This window comes from Molothrus ater, chromosome 1, assembly GCF_012460135.2.
Source record: "Molothrus ater isolate BHLD 08-10-18 breed brown headed cowbird chromosome 1, BPBGC_Mater_1.1, whole genome shotgun sequence".
NCBI lineage: Eukaryota > Metazoa > Chordata > Aves > Passeriformes > Icteridae > Molothrus > Molothrus ater.
Window position 1 is genome coordinate 68,196,030 of NC_050478.2, and position 19,663 is coordinate 68,215,692.

General features: G+C 38.1%; 1 protein-coding gene across 1 annotated transcript in view; it reads left to right on the forward strand.

Annotated features, from left to right (window-relative positions):
* The window catches only part of LYRM4 (LYR motif containing 4), an 85,903-nt gene that overhangs the window by 15,723 nt on the left and 50,517 nt on the right, over positions 1-19,663 (forward strand). The window contains exon 2 of the mRNA XM_036401389.2: positions 5,272-5,392. Within this exon, the coding sequence (XP_036257282.1) occupies positions 5,272-5,392 (121 nt within the window). The remainder of the gene's footprint in view (positions 1-5,271; positions 5,393-19,663) is intronic.

Sequence of the window (19,663 nt, forward strand, 5' to 3'; positions counted from 1 at the left end):
CTTCCCTGTGAGTTACTTACCTCTCAGTCTCAAACACACACCTGTTGTCAAGTATTTATTTTTAGTGTTAGATGGTAATTGCATGCAGGTTTTGCTTCACCTTAATTGGTCTCTTTTAAGACATTTATAGAGGAAAAATACTGTAAATACATATGTACACACATATATGGAAATATACGTTTGCACATACATACATCTAAATAAGCATTCCCTCAGAAGTAATTCTGTACATGAAGACATCTTCACTAATGCTAGTAAAACTTGAGTGTGAGCTAAAATTATTTTTCTGCAGATTATTAAAAAACTTTCCCTTTTTAAATTATATGTAATGCTGAAAATTTAGTTGGGCAAATCACATCTAGTGCACATTTTGCTAGTAATAATGGGAAATTCTGAAAATTCATCCTGTTGCTACCGTAAGTTAATAGATGTTAGTTGGGAGGCAGCGGTGGTAAGAAAATATAGTTCAGTTAAAGCAAACAGACATTTTATGAAAAGAGTTCCTCACTTGATGTAATGCTACTCTATTGTAAATGAGCATCTCACTTTTGGACATTGTGTCTTTAAATAAAAGCATCATATTCTTCATTCCAGAGCTGTTAACCCCAGTGGGCTTCCTAGAGCTTGGCTACTTCTTGCTTGCCTTAATTTATTAAATATAACTGAAGCTAATAAGGAAAAATACATTTTACTCTAGACCTTTTTCAAAAGCCTCAAATATGAATATTCTAACCTGGTGGCCCCTCCTTGTGATCTGTTTTGCTTGCACAGATTGTGTACCACAACTGTCTGGGTCTTCTGTCTTCATGTGTGTGCTCAATGGCCAACAATAATAATGTAATAGCCATTGTGTTCCGCACTGTGGTGCATGTGACTATGATGTGACTTATTAGTATGTTGCACTCGTGGACAGGCACAAAGCCAAGATGTCAACATGTTTGTAAAGATGTCTTGGAAAGGTGACTTGAACTTTTAGCATGTTGTGATACGGGTGAATGCAAAGTGATACTGAGAAAAACATTGCTTGGCCAGGTTTATTTTGAAAGCTTGGAACTGTGTACTTAAGCAAGTATGTTTCTGTGACGTTTCAGCTTCTTTTCATTTAGCGGAGCACAAAGATTTTTTGGTTTTTTGGTCAGGTGTGAGATAAGTAAACATTTTGAAATAAAATATATAAGTCCCCAAGCAGTTATTATTTTCTGAAGTACCTGGATTGTGATTTCATTTTTCATTAATAGTTGTTGTTTCAGATTTACTTCTTGTAGACTTCATTTTCATGAGGACACAGTAGGCTTTTGATTATGCTTCAGGGAAGAAAAGAGAGGAACTCTTTAAAGGTAGAGTATTGGGCCAAAGACTGCTTTCTCTTTAGTTTTTACTATTATTTGGCAGCACTGTAGTCTCATAACATTAGCAGGCAGTGCCCAATGCCTGAGAGTCTGTAGTAATGTTTTGCCCTGGCCTTGTTCACATATTAACGCCCAACGACTCCTGCTTTCTGCTGATGTGCATCTGCTGCCTTGTGTCACCATCCCCCTGCAGTGGCTTTGGTCTGCAGCCACCACACCGAGTCTACTGCCCATCGAGGACATCATTTTGGTTGAGTTGGGAATTAATTGTGTGACAGATGCATGTAAGTAGGGATCACAAGAGGTGTTTCGAGTGTGCATATGTATGAGAGCACTGAGTGAATATATTCAACTGTACACTCTTGCTTGGGTCCTGTTGTCACAAGTCATTGGAGAAGTCTTTGCAGAAGATAAAGTGAAGATGTTCTCTGTTCAAATTTCAGTGCACTTGGATGATAAAAGCAAAATACCTTGTGTCTTTCAGCCATTTTTTAATATCTGGTGAAATGTAGTTTAAGACTTAATTTAAATGATGTTTCTTAATGAATACTACTGCATTAGGAACTAGGCTTTTCCCACAGTTCTCTTGGGGCTCTTTGAGTGTACTGTATCCAAAACTGCTTTCCTATTCCTGTTTCTCTGGAGAGTTGACTTGGTACCTTCTCACTGAAAGATCCTCTTTGTGTGACTTGCTTGGCCTTTCTAATGGGATCAATTGCAAACTCTGTCCATCAAAATCAGTACTGCTGTATTTCCCCCCTCCTCAGTGATGTTGCTCCAGTTCTGTGGATAGCTGATGAAGCTCACTAATCTGCAAAAAAAGCCCAAAACAACTAAAAATGAAGTTAACTCTTGTAGTAGGTGGCCTTCTATTTCCCAGGTTGGACTGGCTCAGCTGGGGCCAAATATCAGACTGACTGTGCTGGTCTAAAGGGGACAGAGGGAGGGTTTGTGTCTGCTAGGGTGGTGAAATTGCAGTATTTCTTCTTTACATTGGCTTAAACTTGTTGCAGTTTCTTTGTGTCTCTCTGGGTAAATAATCATCCATAAGGTGCAGCCATCACTTCACTTGCCAGTATTCTTTTCAGCTCTCACACTGTCTGCAGATAGAGCTGCTTTTAGGATAATGTAAAGTTTTATGAAGACAACCATGCATTCTCAGCCACTGGCATTTCTGTGTGTTCCTTCAAATGTCACAGGTTTGGGTTTGGTGTGTTATGCTCATTGAGCTGAAAATACACTCCATTAGAACAGCTGATCAGCAGACCAGTCTTCATCAGCCAGAAGATCTCTGGAGCAGTGCTCTGTTAAAAAACCCCAACAGATACAAGTCTGAATGATCAGGTTTTTCTCAAACATGTGTTGCTTACACACACTACTGTGCTTTCAGAAGGGCTTAGTTTTTCATAAACTTGAAGCAATATTGCATTTCTTATGGTAGTTCTAGCTTTTAATGCATTCTCAGTTCAGAAGCTGCTGAAATGTAGAGAGTGTCGAGGTGCTGAATTGACACTGCTCACAACTGTTGTTGCATAGAAAAAGCTGTTGTTTAAAAGAAAAAAACACGCACATACCAAAAAAAAAACCCTTCCCGTATGTTTATGTCTTGGCTTAACACTTTTTACATAATTTTAGAGAATTTGAATGTTGGTAAAATGTTTCCCTGACACCTCTCAATGGGGAAGAAAGGCTATTTTAACAGTCATTATAGTATTGGGTTTGAGCTTTGAATTGAGTTCATCTTTCTTTTAAGTGATACATTAAATCTCAGTGTAACTTTGGTAAAGAGTAGTGCCAGGCTATAGAGCTAGTCTTTGAAGTGTGTTTAGAGATACAGATTTAGCTGTAGAATTAAGATTGTGTTAAAGCCTATGTAAAGTAACTTTGGGTGTTAAAACTCATAAAGATTGAAAAATTAGAAGGTAAAAAAATAGAAGGCAAAAACAGTGCAACTTTGTAATTATAGATAAAAATTGGTCTGTTTTCTATGTACATTTCTTTCTCAACAATTGTTGGGTATAATTAGAGGAAGAGAGAGAAAATGGAACAATTAACACACCATATGTACAAAACAAAACAAAAAACCACCTCCAGTCTGTAGGTGTTAATACTGAGCAACATTTGGTTTTGTCCCATCTATTTTTTTTATGTAGGTAGCATTTACTCATTTATATTGCATTTTGAAAGATTTGTACCCACTAATAGATACATGCTGTTGTTGTTGTTTTTTCTTTTAAGCTAAATATATATATGTTTGTTGTTGTATCTCCTGGAAACCTGTCCTTTCTTTCAGAAAATATTACATGTTTTGCACAGTTTAACCCTCCATATGTATATGGGGTGATTTGAAATCTCTCCATTATCAAGCAACAGAATTATACTATATATTAATGACTGGGGGTTGTTTCTTTTCTAGAAGAAATAATCAGCTTCCCCTTCATGTCTTGCTAGGACAACAGCTGCAGATGAGATTGAGCTTCCATATTTAATACATTCTATTAACTTCACACATCCAAACACACACTGGCTCACTCCCTGACGCACCCCAGTGTCACATTAGAGGTGAGCAGGCCCTAATTAAAAGCAGGCACCATCTGCCGGAGTGCGGTGGCAGAGTGGCACTCCACAGCCATCCTGAGTCCTGTGATTGGAATGTATTATTTATGAGCTCAAAGACAAAACACGCTGCTTGGCTGGTGAAAGCTGCATTAGGAGCTGGATAGCACCATCTAATGGAATGGAGTGCCACTGGCTATTCATCTTTCATCTTCCTCTGTCCTCAGTCTACTCCCCCAATAATTTTATTTTTCAGTCTTGTCCTTGGATTTTCTGTGATAGTGTTTCAGACAATTTTGTCTCTTGTATTCTGCTTTTATACAAGATTGGAAAGGGTTGTTGAAATATTAAACTAATTGGGGGGAATTGTGCAGCCTTTTGTTTCCTTCCAGTGCCACACATAGGGTTTTGCTTTCTGTAGCAGAAGTGATACTGATGTGATGTGGTGGTACAGAAGAACACAAGGAAGATAGATAAGCAAGATCAGTTTACTGCATTTTTCCAGTTCCTCCCAGGGACCCATGTAATGGAAATATCCACTGCTCCATCTGAAAATTCTATTTTCATATGGAAATTGACCCTAACTAGGGGGGAGGGAAGGCAGGATGACAGTACACTACAGTCTGTGTGAAATTTCTTTACTGTATTGAAATGAAAGGGCAGGATTTGGGGAAAGCTGCAGCTTTAGACCTTCCTCTCTGCAAGCACAGATCATAACCTCTTCCAGCTTGCAGAAATCATGTTCTGTTATTGCTTCTTAGTGGGGAAATGGATGAGAGGTGTTGGACTGAGGGGTGAAATACACTTTGTCAGCAGAGGAAAAGGGTGACAGGGAAGGAGCCCTTTTTGTGTTAGTTGGTCCACCAATCTACTTTTGTTGACTACTAGATTACAGCACTGCATCTAGTAGAAATGTATATTGTGACAATGACCTTTTGGATATGCAGGTTAAGAATAGTCACGCTGATTCAAAATAATCTGGGGAATAATTTTCTGGTCCTTAGCCTTTTTGTAGTGTTCCTGAGTTTTGCAGTATTCCATGCTGGGCATCCAGCAGTATGGCTTCAGCACAAACAAGCAGGTAGGACTGGACTGAAACTTGAAATATGACATTTTTCAACAGTAACATCTAATAGAACCTCTTTTTTTAAAATTACAGAATGTAGTTGCTACTTCAACTCGGGCGAAACAAAACTCTGAATAAAATGATATTTATTTTGCTAAAATTGAGCTAAATAAATAAATAAATAAATAAATATGGGAGGTGTGCATTTTATTTTTTGTATCAGCATGTTTTAAAGAATGTTGAAATGATATAAATCATAGCACATCTATGATTACCTGTCCTCTTATTGTTTGTGTTTAGAACATACGCCATCAGAAGGATAAAAGATGCCTTTAGAGAAAACAAGAACATAACAGACTCTGAAAAAATAGAAGAACTACTGAATAAAGCCAAAGCAAACCTACAGGTTATTCAACGGCAGGTATGTTAATTTCTCTAATTTTTATGGGAGTTGTTCACTACTCATTTAACTGTCTTATGCCACTAGAGATGGAAAAAAATATTTCCTTGCTAAAGACATCTCTTGATAAATATGAGTTTTTGTCTGAATTTGTCTTTCATCATAGGTTCAGAGGAGTGACTTTCACTCAAAATAGTCTCACTTTCTTTTGAGGGTTTTTTTTTCCCATCTCCAGATGCAGTGTTAGAATAGTAACAGAACAAGAAAATCCTGAAGCGAATTAAGTAAATGCTGGCTAAATATGTCCAAACAGGGTGATAGGTTCTTCTTTGGAAAATTTGAGTCACTGGCAATATTCTTCTTCAACCTTGTCTGAGTAGCATTTATAGCATCTCTTTTCCTTCTGCTAGGTACCATGTTGCTAAGAAATGAAGTAAACTTGGTTGAACCTTCAGATACTTTTTAAATTTCTCATTCATACTCACTGTCTATCTAAAGTGACCACTAAAAATTGGAAGAAGCAAGTTTCTATGCCTGAACTCTCTATGAGAACTTACAGTGCTTAAGCTGCTCCTCCTTGCAAAATCTGTGCTTGCTGACACCAGTCAGAGTTCAGTAGTACTTTTATTAAACACTGAATGAACCTGTGCACCTGCTCCTCCATGGTTTGCTTTAATATGGCTCTTTAAACAACCAGCAGGTCAGTTAGCTGGGTTCTTATTTTAGTAGGGAGCTGGGCCCTTTGATTTGACAATTAAGTATGGATGCTTAGGTGCAAGATATTTTTTTTTATTTTCATCTCCCAGGGTGTTGTTTTGTGCTACCATAGTTTTGCTATCTTTTTTTAACTCAAACACTGCTAATTTTTTATTTAAGTGTTTCTCAAAGAAGCAATTTTGATTGGATTGTTCCAATGCAATTACATTTGAATGCTGGGGTGTTTTTTCTCAGATCTCTAGGTGATAATTGGCATTTTCAGCTCTTCTAATTCTTGCTTAAGATAAAGTCTTGCTAAATAAAAACTTTCCAATTTTTTTTTCCCAGCAAAACAGGATTCTACTGATCTGAGTCCTAATAGGTCTGGGACAGATTTTAAAATAAAACTCTTTCCTCTCTAAGTCCTGTGTAAACTCAGATTACCTTGTTTCTGTAGATCCTAAAAAAAAGATATTATTTCTCTAAAACAGACTTCACAGGCTGGACTTTTGTCTAGGGTAAGGGTCTTGCCTTGCACCTTTTTTGAAGTTTTCTTTTAGCCTAAAGATTTTCCCTCAGCATCTTTCTGTTATGCATTTATTACTGTATCGCTGGGACATACCAGAATAATTCAGAATGACCTCAGTTATTGCTAAGCCTGGAGGGTTTTGCATGTTTGTTTCAAATATCAGCTATTTAAGGGCCTTCTCCAACATGAGAAGCCAAATTGCTGAAGTTGCTTTTAAATCGGATCGCTGTCATTCCATGTAAGAATTTCAGGGAAAATATACTTGAAAAGCAAGGAGTATTAAAGACACTGACACAATTTTCCATTTTTAACACTGCTAAGACAGTGAAACTTACGTTGAAATATATCTTTAATGTTGCACTTCTAGACATTTTCCAGAGAAAGTACAATCATGCTGCATCCACTTTTGGAAGGATTTATCTTACATGTTTTCAAGAATAATGGATAATAAATGTTATTATACAGTAACATAATAGGCAATGGAACTTTCTAACAAAAAATAATCAGAAGAAAATTATTTTACCAAGATAATTTTTTGACATGCATCCCTGGAAGAGTTGATTGTTTGGATATTAAAGATTTTTTTTTCCCTAAAAAATTGCAAACTGTTGTGCTTCGCAGAACTTCTGTTATGTTTCGATGTCATCTCACTCCCATCTGTAAAGCAAGAGATAAATGTAAAAATATTAACACTGTCTTAAGAGTTTTTCATCAGGACTATTAAAAACCTGAGCATCTCAGTTCATATTAATATTTATTTGGTGTCAAATTTCATCATGCTCTGTCGAAAAAGTTCATTCTCCCTCTTTGTTTAATTGAAGACCTAAGTAATGAAACCATCTGACATTATTAAGACTTTGTATTTAAAACTAACCAAGCATAATATAAAGTGCTTTTATTTTTAAATGCAGAAGCGCTGAAGCAGACATGAGATCTAGTGTACCATTTTTTGCTTAGTTTGGAGTTTATTATGATGTGGTTCATCTTGGTATTTTTCTAGTGTGTCAGTAGAAATTAAATAATATCCCTCTTTGCTGACAATTTGTTGTTACTCTAAAATCAAATTTATATTCACTTTGGATTCTAATTTATTGTTTAGTCATCAAAGTGACCATTGAAGTGTAAGGTTCATAAATAACTATTTGAATCAGCCTAGTGAGAAATGTGAAAAGTGACAGATTACTGTCATTTTGTTCATGTCAGTCACTGTACAGTTTGCTGGAGTGTTATAAAAGTTGCTTTATAATGCTGAAAAGCATGGAGGAACATTAATCTCCAGCTTAGTCCTCTCTGCTTATTATTGGGTTTGATTTTTTAATAGCCTGGCTAACGGAAGGAACAACTCATTTCCAACACTGTTTGCAAAGATTTCTGTGGGTGTGTGTTTACTGTGTAAACAGCAAAATTTGGTTGTTTACACAGTAGTTGTTTTGTCTTTCCTGTAGAGAAGGGTGTTGTGAGAAATGCATTGTCACAAATAAGTTTGAAATAGAAAGTTTTAAGAAGTTTTGAGGTGAAGTCTGGAAGAGTTTGAGGATTGTCATAACAGCCATTTCCCAGCTATGCTAATATGATTTCATTTGTGAGTTTCTATTACTATTAGTAATGTTAGTATGTTAGTGGTAGGGGAATTTCCACTGAAATGTACTGCTGCTGCTGCTGAAATTTAAGATTTATGAAAGCCACTGTGAAGATTGGCTAATATTAAGTGTTTTGAAGTTTTCTTTATGCCATTCTCTCTCTCAGGTTTTGAACTGAAAGCCTAACAGTGAAGTTCAAAAGCAATAGTAGACGTGTGTGCTCTGATTAAAGCCTTGTTTTCACTTACAGGATATCTCATTCTTCTCTAGTGCTTTCTCCTCAGTTTTATATTGTGGCTGGAAGCTGTCAGTCATCTTGTCCAGCTAAGTAAGATTATTCTGTTTTTCTTGGCAGCTCTGAGCCTTTGTTATCAATTTTACTGGTTTTAACATCACACAACTACAGTACTCTTCAATAAAAGGGTTTGAATATTTCACAGCTTTTGTTTGTCTCTTTAAATAATCCAAACTGATGAGATGCTGGTTTGCACAAACCTTGGTCAGGAGACAAGAGATGCACCTTGAGTGTTCAGACAGTCGGGACTCGGGAATCTGCCTCTTTTACAGCTGGCTGGTCATCTGTGGTTTTTAAGGGAACAGATAAACTTTTCTTTTGGGTCTGAGCTGTTTTTCCTTAGGCTTGACCTCTTACGGTTCCCTTCATGAAGGAATGTGATGTTGATGCAGGAAATCTCAGCTAGAAAGGTTCCACTGATAATGATAAATACTGAGTACTTGCAGCATTTTTCATGTTTGCAGCATGTTGTAAAGTACATTCTAATCCTTGAAATATGCATTGCTTGTAGTAACTTCAGCTCCATTTCTCTTAATGAAATGCTACATGACTGTGCTTTGATAAAAGCCCACATCATACTTAGTGTAAGATTTTGGTCTCATATTCTTATGTTTTTCCATAGTCGAAATTCTTAGTATGGTCTTGTGCTGAAACTTGTGCAAAATAAGAGCAATTCTTCTGGATCTTTTATTTTTCAGCAAGCCAAATTGCCAGTGCAGCTGTGTATAGCCAAGTACTGTGCCTTCTTGAGGTGTTTATTAGCAGTATCTTATCTTGGCAGTATTTTGAATTTGAGTAACACTTGAATGGAAGTGGAATTTAAACTGAATCAGTGTACTAATACAGCACTCATATTATTATGAATTAATGACCATAAATCCATAAGGAAACTTTCTGTTAATCAAAATAACATAAATATTAAAGCATGTTTAATAAATATTAGCAAGACAAGCAATTTCAATTATAGTTGCTATAAGAAATGAAAGGTAGGAGTACTACCCTAGTTTACTGCACCTGGTTTGAATTGACTGCTCGGCCTTTGAGCAGCAAATATTCCTATATTAGTAATTGTCAAGGTGTATTACTTCTGGACTGAAAGCATTTTGTTGAGTATTTGGAGGACTGTTACCAATTTACACAGTTGTGAGTTTGTGACATTGGAATTGACTGTGTGAAGGAACTTACCAAACTTTAAGAAATGTTCTGGGCATCTGCACAAGTTGTGTTTATACTGCAGAGCACTGTAGGCTGGATGCCCTTTGCAGGAGAAGATTCATTTTGAAAACTCTTGTTAGTATTAGATTTGAGCTACAGGTTGTATTTATGTCTAAATTTTATGAATATGTAAGAAAGTTGCAAAATGCTGTGTAATGTGTTTCATTACATTGGCAGCAGTTCTGAGGCCATGAGGAAAGAGTAGCTGGAAAAGCCCTTTGAACACAAGGGGCAGCACCACGCTACTGTTCAGGAATGAGTATAGTATTGGCAAGTCATGTCTTCCTGCTGGCAGACAGTTCTGTTGGAGTTCTAATATGGTTCATTCTTATCAAGTTTGTCATTGCAAGGAAGTTTTAAAATCACAGATTATTTTGCTGCTTTTCTTGAGAAGCTCTTCGAATTTTATCTCTTTTTTTTCCAGCTTCACAGTGGCAAATACCTATATCTCTACAAAAATACAGATTTTTCTACCATGAAATTGTAGACTTACAGTTCTTAGATAAGGAGATTGCCCTTGGAAGTTTGCTGGGGCTTTCACTCATGCCATGTATTTTTATTTATTACAGTTGGACATCATTTTCTAGCCAGGATAGAGGTGACATTACACACAGAGAATTTTTCTTACCTCTCTGGCCATTTAGTTATACTTAAAGCAAGTGTAGACACAGTAAAGTTTTCAAATGTTTCACCCACAGTAGAAGAGTGGGAGTGAGTGGCATAATCAAACAATGAACAAATATCCTGGTAAAACAGTTTTTTCAAGTCACTGCACGATATCTATTAACTACTTATACACTTCTAAATCCTTGGATTGGCAGCTAGAACATAGAAAATGTTTGGCATGGGCCTCTTGCATTTCTCTTGCTCCTAGCCTGTTGCAGTACTGGTAGTCAGTTTTTAATTGCTTACCACATCATGAGTTCTCACTTGTTTGGTTCCTTGCCTGGAATTACCAAAATTATGCTGGAAGCTTGTGGCAAAGCCACAAACTGAATTCAAATCAGCTGACTCGGGGTTGAGAAGCCACTGGGGGCATTTTCCTGTGTTTGTTGGTGGTTTTCATTTTAATTTTTTTCAAATTTTAAAGCTCTTTGGGGTGATATTTTTAGGTATTTTCCTTGAGGTAGTTTAAATCCTTTCGTTATGTTCATGTTGCCTTTACTTCACAAGTGGTTTGAAAACTTCAAATGCCTAATAAGAGTAACCTACCAGGAAGCATATGATTAAGCAAGACAGCGGAAATCCTTAACATATATTAAAATTCAGAGCTCTTGACTTTGAAAGAGACTCAGATGCAGGTGAAGGAATGTCAAACATACAATGGATAATACCTGTTTTTCAGTAAACAAAAGAAAGCTTCAAATTGAAATTGGGAAACAGTAAATTCAGAGCTATACTGGTTTTGTATTTCAGTAGGAGAGTAAATATCCATGAGGTTTTGAGGGTTGAAAAGGAGGAGGAACAAAGAAAAAGGTGTCGTAGGAGTGACTTTGAAAAAGGGTTGGTAAATTTAAACAGAAACCCAACTGAATCAGAGCTTGTCCTTCCACAGAACTTGTTAGCAGTGGTGTCTGCTTTGGCCAGCTTTTCCAAATACTTTTTCATCTTGGCATGTAGGCTAGCTTTGGAGATGTGCAACATTGGAACAGATGCCAAAAGCCCAGAGCTGTCATTTCAGCTTAATTTCTGGCATCTGAGGGTACAGGAAGTGTAATAGACATTTTACTCGTCTTCAGGTGGCATGGCTCTCCAGGTTACACCTGTGTGAGTCTCCAGAGCAGTGTTACTCCTTAGGCTTTCATTTAACTCTCCTGATGGAGAACAAGATTGTGTTTTCACAAATGATTTGCTGCTGTTCATTCTGCTGACTAAACTACAAGTGGCAGGTTCTGTCTGCAGTATCAAATTCGAAAGTAGACTGTGCATTGAAAATAACCTTTAGGCTGCCAGCAGAGGCGATTCAGAGGTAGAATGAGGCTTTGTCTTTCTGATGTAGGAGCTTAGGGTAAAACACAGCATTTGATGCATGCAGTAACCTTTCCTAAAAATAAAGACTGCTGAGTGTTGGCCAATGCATTTAAAATACTGTAATTATCTGTCATACAGAACTGTCATTATTTTTGTTGCATGTATTTAATGGCTAATCCAGTGAGGTTGGGGCTTTATCATAAATAGTAACAGTAGTTATATAATACATCCAGAGCTGTGAGCACCTGATGTTCTGCACAGATGAGGGCTGTCTGAAGGACAGGAGAAGGACTTACTTTCTCATGAGCAACTCGGTGTGGCAGTATGTCATGTCCGATAAAGCAAATGCTGAGTCTAAACTTCCACATGGAAAAGAGTTACTTTTATCAGCCTGACTGGTCAGTAGCTCCTTGAAACAGTTAGGAGTATTAACTATTCTGTGCTGAAGAAAGCATCAGAAGCAAGGAAGGAAGGAAGGATCACATTTTCAGGCAGATGTATCCCTCTGCCATTTGCCCCTTTGTGCTTTCTGTTTGCTGTGTTTGGTGTCTCAAGGGTTTCAGCCTGGGGTGTAAATAAATATGTCATTAGGGGTGGCTGTTGCAACAAAACTTCAAGGAGGCTTTTCCAAATGAGGTAACAGCAAGTGTGTCTTTGTCTTAGTTCAAATAAAAAATACTGTCAAGAGAGGGAAAGTAGAAATAAGTGCTTTAGTTTTGTTCGCAGAGCAAATGACTTCTGCTGTGTTTCTAATCTGATTGTGTGATCTAGCTTTGATGCCTGTCAGTCTGGTTTGCAGTGGTGCCCATTGAGGTAAGGTTTGAAAATTGAGTTTCTTGCATTGAAATGTATTCACCTTTGAGCAACTTCTTGTCTTCCTTGCTGTGTGTGATGTCTGCTGCAGAGCAGAACATTTGTGGAGGTTCTTTTTTACTGAGTAGAAAAAGGAGAAGTATGGCAATCTTGTGTGTTATTTATGAAATGTATGACCTTGTAAAAGCCTTGTGTATGTATTGTGACTTACATTCATATCAGAATATTGGTCTCTCATGAGAGTCCCTTCTCAGGGGTAAACAAGTTTTAAGTACAGCTAGACCTTGAGGAAATTAGAAGGACTCCTGTTTTGAGGACTTCTAAAAAAGGGAGAGAGAGACAAAAGTGCTGTTATTGAAACAGTGATCTCTTGATCTCTCATTGTTTGTTGGTTGCTTTTTAATCTGTTGTATTTTTATTTCTTTTTCCTTGGTGTGAAAACTTTCCATCCTGATTTTGTACTGCTCATTGGAAGGAGACACTGTCAGATTTGTTGGCACTGCAACTGAGCAGGCACACTTCCCTCCAGGAGGAGCTTTGGCACATTTGTCTGGTGCCTCTGATCCCCAGGAGGTTCTGCTCTGCTGCCCTTGAACTGCAGTCTGTAATTCAGGATGACAATGTTGGTATTGGTACTCTCGCTTCTGACAAGTCACATGGTCCCATAGCTGTGGTAAAATGGGTTTTTTAATGACATTTCTCCCCCAACCCCATGCTCAGTCATCAGTCTCTCAGCATATTACAATTTCAGTTTTTCCTTTTACAGAGGAAAATTCCAGAGTTTTTCCATTTCCAGCTTACAGAGAGAAGAGGCTCCTCCTGAAGCTACTTGCATTCTTTTCTGGCCTTTCAGATGAACATTGCTTCTCCCCACAGCACACTGAAAATATGTTTTAAAACTTTCCCCTGCCACTCCAAATCAGATGCCTTTTATTTGTTTCTTTCACAGATGGTTTTTCAAGTCTAAAGAATTTATTCTTTTTTTCATTCTCAAGATAAAGGCAGTCTGCAAAGACTTCCATTTGCCTTATTTGCTCTAAGAATCTGGTTTCATGACTGATTCATATTTGCCCATCTAATTATCTTTGTGCTTCTGTTGGTTGTCACTAAAACTTTTCCCCTTTTCCAGTTTCAAAGCTGATGCTTGCTTCTTTCTTACTTTAAAATTGCTTGTCAAAATGAAAGCTGTTTATACAACCCACCAACATTAACTATCGTTTTACAAAACTGAAAAAACCAGTTACTTTACAAAGAAACAACCCTCTTCATGGTCCTTTGTGTCTGGTATGTCTGCATATATTGTAATCTTTTGGGCATCCACTGAATACCCCTGTGGGTTATCACAGACCAAACATGGTCTCTGTCACCAATACCATTTGAGTGAATTTGCAGCCAGGTAAATTCACAGCGATCTACTTTTATTTTGACAATAAACATATATGTGGCCTTCACAGAAAAGCTCTTTCAAGCAAAGAAGCTTTATCATTGATGTGTTATTTTACAGTTTTGTCTTTTTTGCAGTAATTCAGATTCTGTCTAGTGTCTCTGTAGTAAACTGCTTGTATTTGAGGGAAATGTGTTTGATCCATGAAGTTGTGATGAAGCCAAGCTTAGGGAAGAAAGTTGCTAGACTCTAATAGCAGCATGTCTGATCAGGCCCTTGGAAGTTTAGGCAGAGAAAGCTGTTTTCTAGACAAGAGTGTAGAGTGAAGTTTAATTAGTGTTTACGCAGTCTCCTTGGTACTTGGTGCATTGCTGCTGTCTTTAGCTTTGGGCTTTCTGAGGTGAGCCTGGGTTTTTTTTTGGCCATTAAGAGCTACAGCTGCAGTGCCCTTCATCTTTGTGACAGGCATTATGCCAGTACATTTATTCTGAAAGCAAGTAAAAAGAAGAAGAAAGAAGGAGCCCAAACTCTTCCAGTCACAGTTAAATCACAGTTTGACTGATTCCTGTTGTTATGCTTTCTGGGGTATGTCAGATACATGTTTCCCCTCTGAGGTCTGTGCTGCCTGGATGTCCTTCCTTGGCTGTTGGCTTGGCAGGAAGTGAAGCATTACTAAGCAGAGTTTTGAACTCACCTTTATAATTTTGTCACCATTAGAAAATGCATAAATGCATAGTTTAAAACAAAAATCTGCTGTTTATGTTGTAAAATTAAGGTCCTGTCCCTCATCAAGGCAGTTATGAATATTGCAGTGTAGTGGCTAAATAATACATTCATAGTTTTTCTTCAGTGAACATAATTGACTTGCTGAGCAGTAGCTTTGATAATTCTTAACCATATTTTTACCCAAGTATGTGGTTAAAGAGAGCATTATGTGACCTAATCACGTAGCCTTTCACATTAATACAGATCTTGTTTATAGTTCTCTTGATTTTGTTGTTGACCCAGTACTTTGGTTCTGTGTTCAGATTATCTTAACTTTAAATGAAAATATTTTTTGTCTCACAGAAGTCGAATTTCTATGCATATTTGTCAGTAGTGAATACTTAGTGGGAGTGATTACTCTCTAACTGCTCGTGCCAGTATACCTCTGGGAGGTTAATCAATCTTGTGCTTTTTAATTGACATCAATAATGTGTTTACATTTATCAATATTTCTTAATTGTCAAGTTATAACTGTGGAACTTCAATAATAAATCATACCAATGGTTAACTTCATACATTAGATTTTTAAGAGTCTCCTTAAGCACTTTGACATGTTGTAAATTGCTTTTAAAATTATGTATGTATGCTCATGGGGGAAGAGCAGAAAAAAATTGGTATGCAGAGTCATGCTGTCAAATAATACTGCAGAACTGGCCCGTTGACAGTAACATACCTTTACCACATGTAGGATATGCTTTATGGGAAGAAAATGGGAGTAAGTCTTTTCAAACTGCTTGTTTTATTACTAATAATTTTGTGACTATGACAGTGCTCATACATTTGTTGTGTCATCCCCAAGGAATTGTCAGGGCTGTGACTTTTTCCATTCTCTCAGCTGCTGAGGGAAGACGCAGGACAGAAAGAATTACCAGTTCTACTGCTCCTCTGCAGAAGTAGCAGTGAGCTGTGGGAGATCAAGGCATCCTGATTTTTATGGTACTTTTCACCAATGTCCTTAAGATACTGCGGTGGAAATGAAGGAGGCTAGCTCTGTTTAAATATAAGCATATGTTTAAAGACTTGGGTCCACAGGGAAACAAATTATTTGCTCAAGTTCACAAAATATGCTTACAGCAGGAATTAAGGCATGAAAGTCTAAGTCTTACAACATATACCTTCATCATCTGCCTTGCTCTGTTCTCTGTCTCCTTTAAACTCAAGGAGCAGTATTCTGAGGAAGGAAATCTGTACAGACAGAAAGCTGGCAGGATGCTGACCACATTGTGTCAGTGTTGCCATGTTTTATGGGCTACATCCAAGACAGTATAAGAACTGTAAACCTTGCCTAATGGGCAGTGAAGAAAGAAGATGATGCTGTTTTCTAGGTAAGTGAAAACCAACGTGAACACCAGGAACATAGAGGCTGGTTTTTATTTTAAAAGACTAAGTATTAAATAATCCAGTTTAGACTAGCAGCCATTTTGTTGACTTCTTGCAAATGTCATAAGTCATAAATTAAACTTCGCCCTCCTTTTTTGAATGAGACAAGACTGATAAGAAACAGCTATTAAACAGAATTATAGTAGTTACCAAATGCAATTGCATTTAAAGCAAGTGTATGTAATCAATCTCTTTTGAAGGGTAAAGCGATTCACGAGAGAAATCCATTGGCACTTTCTTTAGCGTGGCAGATTAAGTACCTTCACGTTGCAAGTAGAGGGCTTTGTAGTAGGTTGCTTGTGTGAAAAAGTGATATTTAAGTTCAAAAGCAGACATCCTGGAGTGCAGCTGGTCAAGACACTGCTGCACAGGTTCTGAGCTAGAGGTCATTCCCATCCATGTCTAGAAAGGTAAACTTGGGTCAGTATATGAATGTGTGAACAAACACAAGTCTTTAAGAAATTGTAACCTTTCAGCAGCATTCAAATTCTATTTGTGCTTTTGGTTTCAAAGCTACTAAGGTTCTTGAGATGTGTAAGAAGCTAAATTTAATGTGGCTGTGTGGTTGGTTGACCCTGACTGGACAACAGGTGCCCACCACAGCTGCTCTATCTCCTCAGCTAGACAGGGGAGAGAAAATACAATGAAAGGTTCATGGGTTAAGATAAGTCAGAGAGAGATCACTCACCAATTACCCTCACAGGCAAACCAGACTCATACTGGAGAAATTAGTATAATTTATTACCAATCAAATCAGAGAAGGGTTATGAAAAATTAAACTAAATGTTAAAAATGCCTTAAAAAGTTCCACTCCTCCCTTCTTCTGAGGCTTAAAATTACTCCCAGTTTTCTCTACCTCCTCTGTGCAGAGGCTGGGAAATGCAGGCTGCAGTCAGTTCATCACACATCACCTCTGCTGCTCCCTTCTCCTCAGAGGGGACTCCTCACACTCTTCCCCTGCGTCGCCGTGAGGTCCCTCCTGCAGGAGACAGTCTTTTATGAACTTCTCCAGTGTGAGTCATTCCCATGGGGAGCAGTCTATCAGGAACAGACTGCTCCAGCTTGTGTTCCTCACAAGATCACAAATCCTGCCAGCAAACCTCTCCTCTCCACCAGTCCAGAGGTCCTGACAGGAGCCTGCTTCCCATGGGGTCCCAGCCTCCTTCAGGCATCCACCTGCTCCAGTGTGGGGCCCTCCACAGGCTGCAGGAGGATCTCTGCTCCACCATGGACCTCCCTGGGCTGAAGGGGCAGAGCTGCATACCACGGTCTGCAGCCCAGGCTGTGAGGCAGTCTTGGCTCCGGCACCTGTAGCACTTCCTGTCCCTCCTTCTGCACTGACCTGGGTGTCTGCAGAGCTGTTTATCTCACATACTCTCATTCCTCCCTCCTGGATGCACTTGTGAAGGTTTTCTTTTTTTTCTCCTCCTGCTTAAGCATCCCAGAGGTGCTACCACTGCTGCTGACCTTGACCAGTGGCAGGTCTCTCTTGGAGCCAGCTGGCACTGGCTCACTCAGACACTGTGGGAAGCTTCTGGCACTTTCTTGAAGAAGCTGCTCCTGTAGTTTCTCCTCCACCAAAACCTTGCCACAGGCTGTTAGCATGAAGAACATAAAATCTTCTATGAATTGAGTTCAGAAAAAATTATTTTTATTCACTGTTCTCTACAAATCTCTTTAATGCCATCATAGCCTGAAGTATAAGTAAAACTAGTTCAGTTGTCAGGTTTTCTGGTACTGTGGAGGAAGACTGAAATAGTTGCTACCAGGTCATCAGGTGGGATGTGTTTTCAAATATAAGTGGGCCTGGTACAGGAAACATGTGTTTCAACCTTCTTCCATTTCTCAAACATCCTACATTGAGTGTATACTGCGGCTACTGAGAAAGTAAGAAGTGTAATTAGTATCCATAATGTATATTCTCATAGACTGAAAAGAGAGGAGAAGTCTTTTGTTCAAAGGGTAGCTGAGCAGATTGAAAGCAAGTATCTGGACTTGTGTTCACACATTTATGCTGACTAATATGGGTGCTTGAGAGCTCAAGGTACTCTGGAAGTCACAAGAATGAAAGCTACAAAATTATTTAAGGATTCAAGAACATGAGCTTTTTCTTCTATTGCAGTTTCATATTTGAGTAAGATCAATACAGTGTAAGAGTAGAACTTGTGGTCTTTTGGTAAAGTACAGGCCATCTGTGATTCTTTCCTATATCTTCAGCTAAGAAGAGAGTAACTTCATGCTGCAAATCTTCCTTTGGGGAAGCTGAAGAGCACTGTGGAGTTTCACAGTGTACTTTATATTTTTCACAGGGCCTTGGCATATGCATCTCCTGTTGTAAAACTGAAAGCCTTGGATAGATTAATGATGGGGCTTAAGAAGTACCCAGTAACCAAGTACCCACATGGCTCCAAACAACGAGCCTTTCATAGGATAACAGAATGGTTTGGGTTTGGCAGGACTTTAAAGACCATCTCGTTCCAATCCAAGCCCCCTGCCATGGTCAGGGACCCCTTCCACTAGAGCAGTGAAGCTCAGCTGATCAGAATTCAGTGATGGTACTTCTAATTTCAAATGTTTATAACAGTCTACACTTCAGAATTTATTATTTAAAAACACTACATATCTTATGCTATTATGTGCAAGTCAGTAGTCAGTTCATACCTGGCTTCCTGACCGGAGGACAGTTGATCTGGAAGTAGCAACAGATAATTTGGTCTAGATCAGGTCACACTTTTTTTATATCCATGTAAGGCAGTTAAATCCATCTACATAGCTTATTAGTTTCATCAGTGCTGCTTGATTTTGCTTTTTTGCTTTTCGCCCTTTTTTTTAAAAAAAAGTTCTTTATTTGACTTGCTGGCTAAGGCTTTTTAAAATGTAAATAGCAGTCTTGTACCTCTAATATGAAATGCTGTGAAGCTGAGAGGAGAATCTGACCTACTCTTACAAAAGAAAACAAAATTGAGAAAGGGTGGAACATAGGAACAGAGAGATCCAAGGTTTCCCACAGTATAGTAATGAATATGACCTTTAATAACTGAGGCCTTTGGATCAAATTTAAGTTGGCATTAAAATTTTCTAATAAATTCCCTGCTGAATCCCAGAGTTTTTTTCCTCAGATTTAATTCAGTAAGGTCAAAATAAAGCAAGTGCTGTCTCTGCTATTGTAATTGCTCTCAGCAGGCTGATAATGTTATAGCAGAGAAGGACCAGCTACTGTGCTTTTGTTCTTTTCTTCAAGCACTCTCCTTCCTCCATGCTTATTCCTCCTGCTCTCAGGTCTGCCCTAAGTAGGAAGTGAAACTGTTTTAATTGCCATTTCCTTCTCATTGTAACACATTTTTATAGTGATGCTTTCCTGATTCTCTTCAACAAAGGGAATAAAATTATAGCCTGTCTTATTGCAGAATAGTTGGAGGCTCGTATTTCCTTTCCTTAATTTTCATCCCAACATACTTTAAATTCAGCCTCTTCAGTTCTTAAAGACTGGTAGTTCTAAACATGCAATGCTTAGTTCATTTTGGCTTAGTGGTTTTAGGATTGTGGAATAGATGTACAGCTAAATGAGTTTCTCTTAGACATAGGGAGAAACACTGAATACCCACAGTACTGTGTTTTATTTAAAAAAATGACAAATCACAGCTCACCGCAGTGAGGCAGTTGT